Genomic DNA, 12,939 nt, shown 5'->3' with positions numbered 1-12,939 from the left:
CTCCTCTAGTTGTTGACTTCAATGTTGAGCCATTTTTCTTTTTTAGGTTTATATTTTTCAAAATATTTATCGGAATGAGTTTAGTAATTAATCATTCGTATTCTGTAAGTTTATTAAGGGGTAGATGCTAGCCACGAATTTTAAAATTACTTCATATTCAGGATCAGACCCTCGATTATTGATTAAGATAAAAGAAATAAGGAGAACCAAAAATTGATTAATTACCTTCCAGCTATGCTTCTGCTAGTGTTTATAAGAGAAAGAAAAAAAAAAAAAACATGGTAATGGAGGAAGATTGGGAAAAAGTTAATTCCACTAAAAGTCCCCAAACTATTACCCAAAATTTAAATTAATCCTTAAATTTTAAAAATTGTAGTTGAAAATCAGTATTCTATGAATTTAGTCATCAATTGTAAACATTAGTGTAGATGAATAATCTATTATTGTATAAGAATCTTGAGTAAGATGTGTTAATACAATATTTAGTCCTTGAACTTGATAAAAAATATTTAATTTAATTCTTGAACCTTCTTCTTTTTCACATTAGTTTCAAATCTGAACAATTTTTTAATCTGATTATTGAATTTGGATTTCATTAATATGTGATAATGGGATATTATTAGAGTGTCATGTTATCACCAGCACGATCTTTAGGTGATGATGTAGCTAATCTTAAAGTGACATGTTATTACACTTTAATAGAAACCGAGTTTAAGGATAAAATCAAGAAAAGTTGTCAAGTTTTGAGACAAACGTGGATAAGCAGAGGCTAAGACGAGAAAAGTTTCCAAATTCAGGGACTAAATGTTTTTTTATCTCTAAAAGAAAATCATCTCTATAAAAATTAGGACCTATATTTTTTAACATGTCATATCTAAAGTATTTGTGTGGTAAATATATACGTGTTTATAATTTAATACACACATTTAAAATATATTTTACATCGCTAAGAGTACCATGGAAGTCTTTGTATTAGAGTCAGATTGCATTTTGTCCATTCTAGTAAAACATGGATAAATTAGTCCTAGTATGTTAAATCAAAGAGCAAGTTAGACATTTTTGTTAAAAATTGACATGGTTGATGAAATAATTCAACAATAACACATGATATGCCACGTGTACCTCAGAATGATGTACAAGGACCAATTTTAAACAATAAAAATAGATAAAATTTTTAACAGGAAGATCAATTTGCTCTTTGATGTAAATTTTAAGTAGAATAAAAAAAATACAATCTAACTTCTAGCATATAGGCCTCCATGATACTCTTACCATTTTACATCATATTTGAGTTGCATTTAACCTCCAAAAGCATCTAGCTTGAGACCGATTTAGAATTTGAGTCATAGTTTGAGGACTGATAATGAGAGTAATCCAAACAAATGCCGCAGTGGAGATCCACGTGGAAGGGTAAGTGGGGCCGGCGGCGACAGTCAAAACACAATCAAAACCTTTACCGATCAGCCATAAACCCCCCTTTTTATTTTATCTCTTTCAGAATCTTACAAAACCATCAATCATCACCTTCACCATAAAAAACCCTTCCCTTTATTTTGGGTTCTTTTTCCTTCTAAATTTTTGGGTTTTTTTTTTCTTTTTAATTATGAACCCATAGCAGAGAGATCATAGAAAAAAGGCTTGACCTTTGATCGATCTTGCAACAAGGAAGTTTACTTTTTTAATTTTAAAAAATGCTTTTTCTTTTTAAGTTAAAAAGATTTTAAAAGACCCAAAAAAAGTATAAAAAAATGTCTGTTGCAGAGCTGAAAGAGAAGCACGCGGCGGCGACGGAGACAGTGAATAATCTAAGAGAACGATTAAAGCAAAGACGTCAACAGTTGCTCGACACTGATGGTAAAAAAAAAAAATCAAAGTTTTTTAATTTTGTTGGGTAATTATAAATGATTTTTTTTAGCTTCTAAGATCTATTTGGGTTTTTTTTTTTTTGTGTGTAAATCATCATGTGTAGTTGCTACATATGCAAGATCACAAGGGAAGAGTCCAGTTACTTTTGGTCCTACGGATCTGGTTTGTTGCAGGACCTTGCAAGGTCACACTGGCAAGGTAATTTAAAAAAAAAAAAAAAACTTTTTTATTGCAATTTTTTGAATTGATTATTGTTTTTTTTAAGGTTAAAGAAGGTGAAAATTTGCTTACTTTGTTTGAAATTGAATTGCTTTGGGACATGTATATATATATATATATATATATATATATGTATGTATGTGTATCAGATTTCAGTTGCATGTGTATTTTCTCTAGGAGAAAGGGACTTTTTTTTTTTTTTGCTATGTTGATAGCTTTGTAAGTAGAAATGCTTTGTTGGAAGACAAAAATGGTGGTTTAGTTTATGGATTATTATCATATACGCCGCCGCGAGTGGAGTATAAAAAACTTCACAAGCGGGTTTAGGGTGATGCTATTTGTTATTAAGGACACTTGGCATCATCTTAGAACGTTTGTGGAGTTTTTTTACTATACTGGGGGTGGATGGAATAATTGTCGTTTGTTTAAGTGATGCATGCTCCAATGGCAAGAGAAGCTCGGATAAAGATTCGAATTTGGGGTAAAAATTGACTTAGAATGCTTCATTTAAGATTTGATATTTTTGGGCTGATTTCGCTTTCATTCAATTCTTTTTTCGTTTTTTCGAGTCTTGGGTTGCACAAATGAATTATATACTGAAATGGGGCTAAATAGTTGCTAAATTGAAGCAAATAGTCATTTGGATTGTTTTTGAGTTCTGCATGATGATAGGGAAAAACTCAAGTTAATGATAATTTGTTTGCGGATCACTTGTTATACTGATGGCTATAGATGAAGTTGAGTATTTGAACTTAATTTCCAAGGAAATATGCAGGTTTACTCCTTGGATTGGACTCCGGAAAGGAACCGGATTGTTAGCGCGTCTCAGGATGGACGATTAATTGTGTGGAACGCTCTAACTAGCCAGAAAACTCACGCCATAAAGCTGCCTTGTGCGTGGGTTATGACGTGTGCTTTTTCTCCCACGGGTCAATCAGTTGCCTGTGGTGGTCTCGATAGTATGTGTTCCATTTTCAACTTGAATTCTCCGACTGACAGGGATGGAAACCTACCTGTATCAAAAACCCTTAGTGGACATAAGGGTTACGTCTCGTGTTGTCAGTATGTTCCAGATGAAGACATTCACATTATTACCAGTTCCGGTGATCAGACCTGTGTTCTATGGGATATTACTACTGGCCTTAGAACATCGGTTTTCGGGGGAGAATTTCAATCTGGACATACTGCTGATGTGCTAAGGTATCTTAGTGTTTTTTTACCTATTTTGATTACCTTATAAGTCCATTGATTTGCATTAATGAAGTGTTTGATATCTTTGTTTAAGTGGCTCGGGTATGAAGTTAATACAGAAAAGTTATGATTTGTATAAGGTAAAATATGCCATAGGTCCCTGTACTCTTCACAAATTTTGGATTTAGTTCTTGTACTTTTTTTTCCCAGAAATTTAGTTCCTCTACTTTTCAGATTTTAAAATTCAAGTCCAATTGTTAACACTGTTAAATTTGTTGGTATAACATTTTGAAATTAAAAAAAGAACTCAATTGATAGCAATGTAACTAAAATAATACGCTGCAATAAACCTAAATTTAACAAAATAATCTTAATAGTGTTAAGCGTAACAGTTGGACCTGAATTTTAAAATCTGAAAAATAGGACTAAATTTTTAGAAATAAAAGTATAGGGGCTAAATTTCAAATTTTCAAAGAATAGAGGGACTTCTGGTATATTTTAACCTTAGTATAATGTTTGTTTTATGCACATACTCTGTTAACTACTGTGGATAATAAGCTCGAGGAATCCTGAGCAGACTTTCTGTTGCTTCTGATCAATCTGTTCTCCTTTTATTGGTATGGTGGAACCTATGTCCGGTGATATTTGTGTTTATCAAAACTTTTGATGAAAGATAATAAGTCTTCTTTTATGTTCATTCTTTCAGTGTCTCAATTAATGGATCGAACTCAAGAATGTTTGTCTCTGGTTCATGTGATGCAACTGCCCGATTGTGGGATACTCGTGTTGCAAGTCGAGCAGTTCGTACATTTCATGGTCACGAGGGCGATGTAAACACCGTGAAGTTCTTTCCAGATGGCAATAGGTTTGGAACTGGATCGGATGATGGAACTTGTAGGTTGTTTGACATTAGAACTGGTCACCAATTACAAGTATACTATCAGCAACATGGCGATAACGAGGTTCCACATGTGACCTCCATCGCATTCTCCATTTCTGGAAGACTTCTCTTTGCCGGATACTCAAATGGAGATTGCTACGTATGGGACACGTTATTGGAAAAGGTAATAATAACCCATCCTCCATCCCCCACCCCCCGTTTTTGACTTACTTTCATCTTTCCAACCCTTTGATTCCCAAACACGAATTTTTAATCCATTCGTAAACCTATTTTCCCCCATGTGATGTTTTGTTTTGGATTGTGTATTGGTTTAGGCATAATGTTACCTGTTCTCATTGTATTCTTTCCCTGCTCATCACCATCGGTGATTAGCAGGCTTTTCTTTAGCATTAGACTTTTTGATGATTTAGACCAGCATAATGCTCACATCGTTGACATAGATGTTTAATGAATACTTAAGCTGAAAAGCATAGGACTCAATGAACCCGAGTTTTGTCGACTTTCCCTCTCTTCGGGTTGAATACGGTTTGTGCAAATGCAATATATGAAGTGTCAAATGTAGTCAGCTTTGGAACCTTGCAGCCTAAACTTTTTTATTTTTCGTTTTTTATCCCATTCTTTCAAGTTTCAACTACTTGTAATTAAACTTTAGCTGAAACTATTTATAGCTGTCTCGGGTTTGGCACATAGTAGGCAGTGATTTTCTAATCACCTTCGTCTTTTATGTTAGGTCGTTTTGAACTTGGGATCTGTCCAGAACTCACACGAGGGACGGATTAACTGTTTGGGTTTATCAGCCGACGGTAGTGCCTTATGTACAGGAAGTTCGGATACAAACCTCAAGGTTAGTCTACATTCTTCATTTTATCATACTTGCATTTGCTACTACTAGAAATGAAAAACTGGCTCTGCATACCGAAACAACTAGGAATCGGTAATGAAACGAAAAATGGAAATTCAGAATTTCTTCTAAATGCAAAAGCGATATTTGAAAATGGCAGATTTGGGCATTTGGAGGGCATAGAAAGGTGATCTGATTCATCAGACCGAGAAAAACAAGTTACGGTATCTCCGGCAGGTGCCCCATTTCTTCAAACTGCAATCTTTCATGGCATTATCCAATGTGGGAGATTTCCTATGTATTTTAATGCTTCGCACTGTTGCTTGTAAACTTCCATGTTGAAAACCCAATTTGATTAGTGCATAAAGAAAGATTAAGGAAAAAAAACTTTGTATTAGGCAGAGATGTTCATTTGCATTTTTCTTATATAGCTTTTGCTTGATTGTGATTTGTGATAAAAAAAATTTTCATTTTATTTTTCCCAAATTGTCTTTGGACCGTTTTCATTCCTATAATGTAACTTTTGTGTTAAATTATAAATCTGCTAATATTGTTCTTATTAATAAACTAATAAGCTTTGTGTAATCATACCATCTTAAGCAGGACCAGCATCAAGTTGAGATTATATTGAGAAGTATAATTGGTTAAAACCAACTTAGGCTTTGTATTTTTATTTTTAAGAATTTAATCTTTTCTTTTTATATTTCAAAACTCAAATCAATTGTCAACACAATTTAAAATTTATTAAATTGGTTGGTATAAAAAATTCTCACTCAATCACTTGATAGCAATAGAAAATGACTAATTAACTGTAGTAGCAAATTTACAAAAAGTATAAAAATTTATGAAATTAATTTAATCAAATGTCTAAATTATCGCTTAAATTTCAAATTGGTTCAGTAATTTCTAAATATTTTAATCAAGTCATTTCATCAACTGAATTTCTACCTATTACATAAATATTTTATGTTTAAATTGTGAAAAGAATATTTAGTCATTGGGAAGGAGAATAATCTTCCTTAATTTTAATAATTCCTTGTTTTTAACACACAAGTTGTCACAAACTGACAATTAAGCAAAAAGACTACAAGACTTTAAAAGAAAACTTCATGTCTACACCCCGGATCCTAATATTTATAAAATTGATTGATAATCGGTAACCAGATTACCAAACGTTTTATTAGGAACAGGAAAATTCATGATTAATAATAAAATAAAAAATGAAGCAAAGCTTTGATCCACTACACTTGAATCCCGACATAAAAATAAATGTAAAAAGAAAAAAATCATTCCTATGAGCCTGACCTGACTGATACACGGTATTATTGGCAGCATTAACACAAGACCATTTAAATGTAAACGAAAATCCCGGAATAAGTTTGCATGCAATTCTCTCTACACAATTATTTGCCTTTGGAACTCGTACAAAACCACCCCCAAAAAATAGCTTAGAAGCCAGATTAGAGCCCCCAAAAAATGAAAAACTAACCGCTAGCTACGATCTCATGAATGGCGTCACTAACAGTTCCATCCTCGGATCTAACAGCAAGTTTCATGGCAACGTCCTTCGGACCGTCAAGTCCGAATTGCAACCGCACAAGCACTTTCACATTGCCTATGTATACCCCAGATAGAAGGCAAGTGTGTGACCTTGAATTTGGAGGGATAACCTCTGTGCCCTGCATCGCAAGGCATGTATAATAATATTATATCAATAGCAACAGTATAGAGCAAAACAAATGAAAAACTAAAACAGGTACGAACCTCGCAGGGTTGCATGCCGAGAAGATTAATGACAGCATTTACAGCTTCGGCTAGGCTATCCCTTGGGCCAAGGCCATATTCATCTACGTGTTCAAAGTCCACACCCATGCTTTCCCATGCATTCCTGAAATTAGAGACACCCACCTTCAACATGTAATCGGCTGCAACAAGTTCAAGGTCCTCCAGTTGGTACTCGTCCTCAACTCCATCGTCCTCAGCCTCGCCAGTACTTGGATCAACCTAGCAGAAACATTGCAAACATGAGATAGGAAAAACACCTAAAATGTCTCCAGTTCATGCCAAAACATGTTATCATTCAGAATCAATTTAAACACGATGTCCGGTCTTTGCAAAATTTGTTACCATCGAGAACCAAGTTATCATTCAAATAGTTCAGCAATGTAAAAAAACCACACATTCTTTGGAGCAAAAGAGAGAAGAAAGCGTACCTCTTTTACGATGAACCTCAGCATATTTGAAAACTTTCCAACAGCTGAGACCCCCTCTGGCTTTTCAAATGCCACGAAGGTCTGTCCGGGTGAATCATATGGAAGTTGTCTTAAAGGCTTTGAATCTACTTCAGCAAATTCCTCAGCCTCTGAAGCATCCACAATAACAGTGACCTAGTAACAGGCAGATAAAGTTATCAAAATAGTCTACCAGATTTTTTTAAGTATTTATTGATGGTTTCATGTAATTTGATCATTACGTTCTCCAATAATTGCTCTGGAATGGTATTACGGCAGTTGTACTGAAACACAACATGACCGTCAAAAATATGTTTGACAACATTAACTGCATATTCCGTTTCTGCTTCTGTCAACTCCACAGGTGCAGAGGACTGGCCAATCGAAAAACAAGGAAAAGTCACACGAGGCAAAATTGGAATACCGTCTAAATTATTATATGCAATTATATGAAAGGGACATGCAAGGCAAAGTCAATGGAAGTACCTTGAAGAGCTTGCCAAAGCTTGCAAACTCGGGAATTGATGAAAGCAGCTTCTCGTAAGCATCAACAGTTGATGGAGGGCCAGGGGGAGGAGCACCAAGACCGGTTGGTTTTTTACTTGTAGCTTTCTTCTCAGCAAGTGGCTGAGTCTTGACATCCTTTGGCACGGAATTAATGTCAAATGCCTTCTCTGACGGATCCTGCACCCAAATTAAACACATCAGATTATGTGACCTGAAAAGCAGAAAAGTTGAAAGAGAAATTTAGAAACTTACATAATTTTTCAAACTGTTCTCCAAGTTCACCAGAGGGACATCTAGTGAACCAAAGAGAAACTCCTTTACACCTTCATCAGTTTCAACAACTGCACCATCACCACCAAGTGTATTAAGATAGAGTGTAGCCCTGTCACGAACCTACAACGCAACAGATTTAGAAAACCTATTTACGAGTAAAAAGAAAAGCACATTTGACTTGCTAGAAAATCCGATTAACAATGCAACTAACATAAATAACAAAATGATGGGACAATAATGCATGCATCAGCAAGTAATACAACTGTGCACATAAAAAGAAAAGTATGCAAACCAGCAAAAATGACATTATTTATGATAAACTGACCTCATCATCATTGTCAAAAAGACAGCGCCTTAAGAGAACAAATATGCGGGGCTGCAAAAGAGTGCAAAATTTTCAAGCTTAAGTAGGTGAGCAATGAGTTGAAAGTTTTGGTTACTTCAGAAAAACGAAAGAGAATCATTAACATTTCATACCTTCAATCCATCAACCATAGCGCCAAATTTTGCTAGGGTGCTCACTGCACCAGCCCGGACAGTGGCATTCTCAAGATGCACACGGTTGTAAATGTAGCGTATATATTTGCTTGGATCAGATGTTTTTGGGCCTTCAATCCCCAAGAAATGGAGTATCTATAATACAATGTTCAGATAAATTTAACTGTACTCAAAGATGGGAGAAAAATGGAAAATAAATAAATAACATGACAGAGTTGATGCAAGATAACAAATGAAAATGCTACCTGTGTGGAAAGATATGTGAATTCACAATCTTCAATGAACTCACACAAATGAAGCAATCCACTCTCCTTTGCTTCAGGGATATCTCTGATTAGAATCACAATTGAATCTACAATGGCCTTTTTGTACTCAAATCCACCTTCCTCCCTTAAAATATTGCTTAAGAAATTCATCCTGAAGATAACAATGGATAAAAAACACTTTAAGGGAAGCATTTACCATAGCCTACTGACCAATAATACAAAGCAAAGTATCCCTTACAAAGATCTGTGCTTCAATGGAAACTTTAAGCATAGTGATCTTATGGCGTCCACCACAACAATTTTAAATTCATCAGCAATATCAGACATAAAATTAGTTATCTGCTTCATCAGGCGATCCACACTTGACTCATTTCCAGTCTTGAGAAGGGTAGTGATTGCAAGTGTGGCAATGCTTCTATTTTGGTCAGAAATTAAACTCTCCATGTCAATATTGCAGTTCGTAACAGCTGTTGGATGAGACATTGCAACCTAAAGAGAAATTATGTCACACAGTCAAAAAGTCAGGATACACAAAAAACTGAATGTCTGAATCATAAAGAAACAACAATCACTTATCATTAATTAAATGTTTTCCCTAAACAATATAGTAACAGACCTTTCAACACACCCCATAAGCATGTTTTAACTTCTGCAATTTGCAGAAGAAACTACTCTAGCCCTTCCCACTAAAGTGCATGGCTATCATTTTTCTGAGCCAGTAATAGATCTAATAATAGCATGAAATATTAATTAGCAAAGGAAAATAAATCAACCTTGTTCAGCGTACGAACTGCAGCAAACCTCAGCACTGGCTTAGAAGAGCTTAAGAAAAGCTGAAGAACAGTGATTGCCGGTGTCAATTCTCGGCTTGTCACACCATTGAGCTCTGTGATTGCTCTAGCAGCCTCAAAAATCACCATCTCAGCCTTGTGGCGCAGGCAGCCCTCAAGAAAATCATAAAAAGGGCGATCCCCTGTTTGAGTGTCATTGGTTGACTCCCGAATGACCTGCAGACTCAACAATTACTTAATGTTTATGAACAAAAAAGGTTGGCAGAAGTAAGAAGATATTTTGGAGATGAAGTACCTGACTAGTATAGCGTATCAACAGGCATTGGGCTAAAGGTGAACGGACACTTCCCCTTGTCAAACTACTGACCAGCTTATTAACAGCTAGTCGATCATTTTGCCGTATCTGCAAGTATGAAATCACATACATCCATCAATAATGTGAATCATAACAAACATTGCCCCAAACCCAACCATGCAAAAATACCATGGATTTATACTGCGTGAAGTCACTATACTTTCCTTTGTTACATGCATTGTAGTTTCAACTTGTTGCAGAACTTTTCTAACTAGGATGATGAGCATGCTGTGTGTTAAAATCCAGTAACCAGAAATTGATAAGATGCTAAAATTAATCTAAAGAAACAAAAAATCTTTGAGAAGCTATATGACACAACCTATCTTAAGAAAAAACTTGTCTTCAATTACCAGATAAAACCCCAAAACTTTCCAAACAAGGAATGTAAATACCTGGTGGAGCAATGCTAGGGCATGAAACTGCACAAGGGCTGCTCTTGATTGAACAGCTTCTTGGACCTCATTACTCCATCTTTTAACAATCTCAGGGTTTGTCTGCCCAAATATTTATGACAAGTTAATAAATCATCAGAATTTTGATAATTAATTTAAAATTTATATATAAAAAAAGAAACCTTGAGACAAAACTGTTACCTGCAGCAAGTGAATACCACTGACTAGGGCTGCACTTGCAACAACTGGATTTTTGTCAACAATTGCTTGTTTCAAGTATCTCTCAATCTGGGTAAGAAGAGTTCCATCTGTTATCCGGCAAAGTACACGAATAGCATTTGCTCGATACATATCAGTCTTGCTAGTCATGTCCTTCATGAGAGAGCTTGTAACAATAATAACCTATTACCAACAAGAGTAAGTATTAATTAGTATATAAATATGAAGACATGCATACACACACGTGAAAGGTTATTCAACAAGCATGGAAAATTCAAAACATATAACCTCATCTGCTGATGGAGATAGTTCCTTTATTATCACATAGACCATTCTCCTCAAACCCATATCCCTTGATTGGAAGAGCTTCGTCACAGCGAAGAAAACTTCTGTGGCTTCAACCTATACATATAACACGAGAAAATCATCATTCAACAAGGTCAATTTTCATCAGAATAGAGCACACTTCCTTCATTATACATGCTTAACTAAAGTAGAAATCTAAACATTATTGGTCAATTGTAATTCAGCACAGAAGAAAAATGGATTTAGTCCTTTCCTGTACAATTAGAAAGAAAGACCGACCTTAGTGAACGTTTCTCCTTGGTTCAATAGATAAAGAAGCTTTGTTATAACCTGCATTAAAAAAATTTATAAACAAACATTCCTCTACAAATTGAAATAGCAAACACAGAAAATAGAGAATCAAGATAGCCTAAAAGAAGAAACCTGAGAGCATCTTCGTGGATCAAGCTGAGGGTCATTAAAGACCCTCGCTTCTTGAAGAACGGCACCCTTCTCAATCCCCAAAAAGGGAGAGTAATCCACTGTTTAACAACAAAATTGCAAAATAAACAATTAAAAAAGACCTTCACTGAACACCTGAAAAGCTAGAAGAACTCAACAACACTATAAATAGAACTCGAACAAAACAGATACATAAAGCCTCGAGATCCACATCAAAATCAACTAAAATCACAGGCATCCATCGAACCAAACAAGCTACATTGCTCCTTCAGAAACAGAAAAATATAGTAGAGCAATAATTTGGATAAGATCAACTAGAACAAAACAATATTTCACTAAAACCAAACCGTAATCCTCAAAATAAGATCTATAAATTACGCAGTGCATCTCTAAATCAATCGAAATGAATCAAAACCGCGCAGATCTAGAAGCTAACGGCTTATCTAACAACTCGCGAACATAATAAGATTTACAATTAAAAATTAAACGATTCCGAATAAGAAAAAAAAGATACATAAAAAAGGGTGAAAAAGAGTGGAGTGAAGATGAATCGAAGGAAAATGAGAATTGAACTTACCTTCATCGTCACGATCATCGTCTTTCTTCACCAAAGGCTGTGCCATCGCTAATTAAGAATTTGAATATTCGAGATCTAATAATAGTTATATGAATATCCTTATTTTATATTTACAGGCGAGTCAATTTTTCCCCTCTTTATTTTTCTCTCTTTCTCGCTCGCTTTTCTCTCTTTCTCGCTCGCGGGGGTATAAATAACAAAAAGGTTGAATTTCATTTCGATCCATCTAACATACTTAAATTTTAGATTTAACTTTTTATATTTTAATTCATATAATTTGGTCCCTCTATTTTATTCATAAGATAATTCAAAATCCATACCATTCCTCCTCACACAACAACATAAAAAGAGAAAATAATGCAAAATACAAATAAATTAATGTAAAAAATTATACAATCAGATAATTCAAAATTCATATCATCCCTCTTCAGTCCCTCTCATACAACACCATAAAAAAAAAAGAAAATAAGAAAATGGACCTATTTTTATTAAAATATATGTATTCTTTACATCCTCAACCAAGAAAATTTTGACAGCAAAACAATCACTTTATTTCAAAAGAATCTATGGCCACAATATTGTAAGGAAATTTTCATACAGCCAATTCATAATTAACTCTAGCATTCAAATAGGTGAAAAAGAAAAATTATTAACTGCTATTTCATTATCAACTTTAGCCTTCAAATGGGTGGGTGAACAAAAAATTACTATACCAACAAATAGTATAACGCATCCACGATTTGAAATTTTCAACAGCTAATTCATAATGGGTAAAAGAAATTAGTTATCTAATGATTAGGGTCCATTAAAACCTTGTTTATTATTTTGAGAAGGTCGTGGAGGGATAGCTGGATATAAGCTTCCACCTAATCTCTCTTCCTTCTTCAAGTAAATAAGGTAATATATGTTAGTTCTTGTGTCACTTGTCGGGACTTTAGCTTTGGTCACATGCGACCTTGGACTTGGATTTCTTGCCCACAAGTCTAGTTAATCTTCAATCCTCGCTTGAGAGAGGCTTGGCACACTTAGCCTAAGCAAGTAAATAAGGAAAAGAACACTTAAAAC

The 12,939-nt window shown here is 34.7% G+C and overlaps 2 protein-coding genes across 2 annotated transcripts; one reads left to right on the top strand and one right to left on the bottom strand.

Annotated features, from left to right (window-relative positions):
- The first annotated feature begins 1,494 nt into the window (after nucleotides 1-1,494).
- LOC105795298 (guanine nucleotide-binding protein subunit beta-2) lies at nucleotides 1,495-5,504 on the top strand. Its single transcript, XM_012624864.2, has 6 exons — nucleotides 1,495-1,854; nucleotides 1,970-2,064; nucleotides 2,861-3,285; nucleotides 3,983-4,340; nucleotides 4,908-5,021; nucleotides 5,179-5,504. The coding sequence occupies exons 1-6, from the start codon at nucleotides 1,749-1,751 to the stop codon at nucleotides 5,212-5,214; spliced, it is 1,134 nt and encodes a 377-aa protein (XP_012480318.1). The 5' UTR covers nucleotides 1,495-1,748; the 3' UTR covers nucleotides 5,215-5,504.
- Nucleotides 5,505-6,151: 647 nt separating this feature from the next.
- On the bottom strand, nucleotides 6,152-12,029 carry LOC105795296 (coatomer subunit gamma). The gene is made up of 18 exons (XM_012624862.2): nucleotides 11,875-12,029; nucleotides 11,280-11,377; nucleotides 11,136-11,186; nucleotides 10,839-10,952; nucleotides 10,533-10,733; nucleotides 10,332-10,433; nucleotides 9,880-9,987; nucleotides 9,567-9,800; nucleotides 9,032-9,282; nucleotides 8,773-8,944; nucleotides 8,507-8,662; nucleotides 8,355-8,405; nucleotides 8,009-8,149; nucleotides 7,736-7,933; nucleotides 7,492-7,623; nucleotides 7,232-7,405; nucleotides 6,783-7,022; nucleotides 6,152-6,697 (listed from the first exon to the last, which is right to left on the bottom strand). Exons 1-18 carry the CDS (start codon nucleotides 11,918-11,920, stop codon nucleotides 6,503-6,505), a joined length of 2,664 nt encoding a protein of 887 aa, XP_012480316.1. The 5' UTR covers nucleotides 11,921-12,029; the 3' UTR covers nucleotides 6,152-6,502.
- Nucleotides 12,030-12,939: the final 910 nt, after the last annotated feature.

The sequence above is a fragment of the Gossypium raimondii genome, chromosome 3 (genome assembly GCF_025698545.1).
Source record: "Gossypium raimondii isolate GPD5lz chromosome 3, ASM2569854v1, whole genome shotgun sequence".
Classification (NCBI taxonomy): Eukaryota; Viridiplantae; Streptophyta; class Magnoliopsida; order Malvales; family Malvaceae; genus Gossypium; species Gossypium raimondii.
The sequence above is the reverse complement of the archived record's forward strand: the minus strand, read 5'-3'. Positions and strand labels throughout refer to the sequence as shown.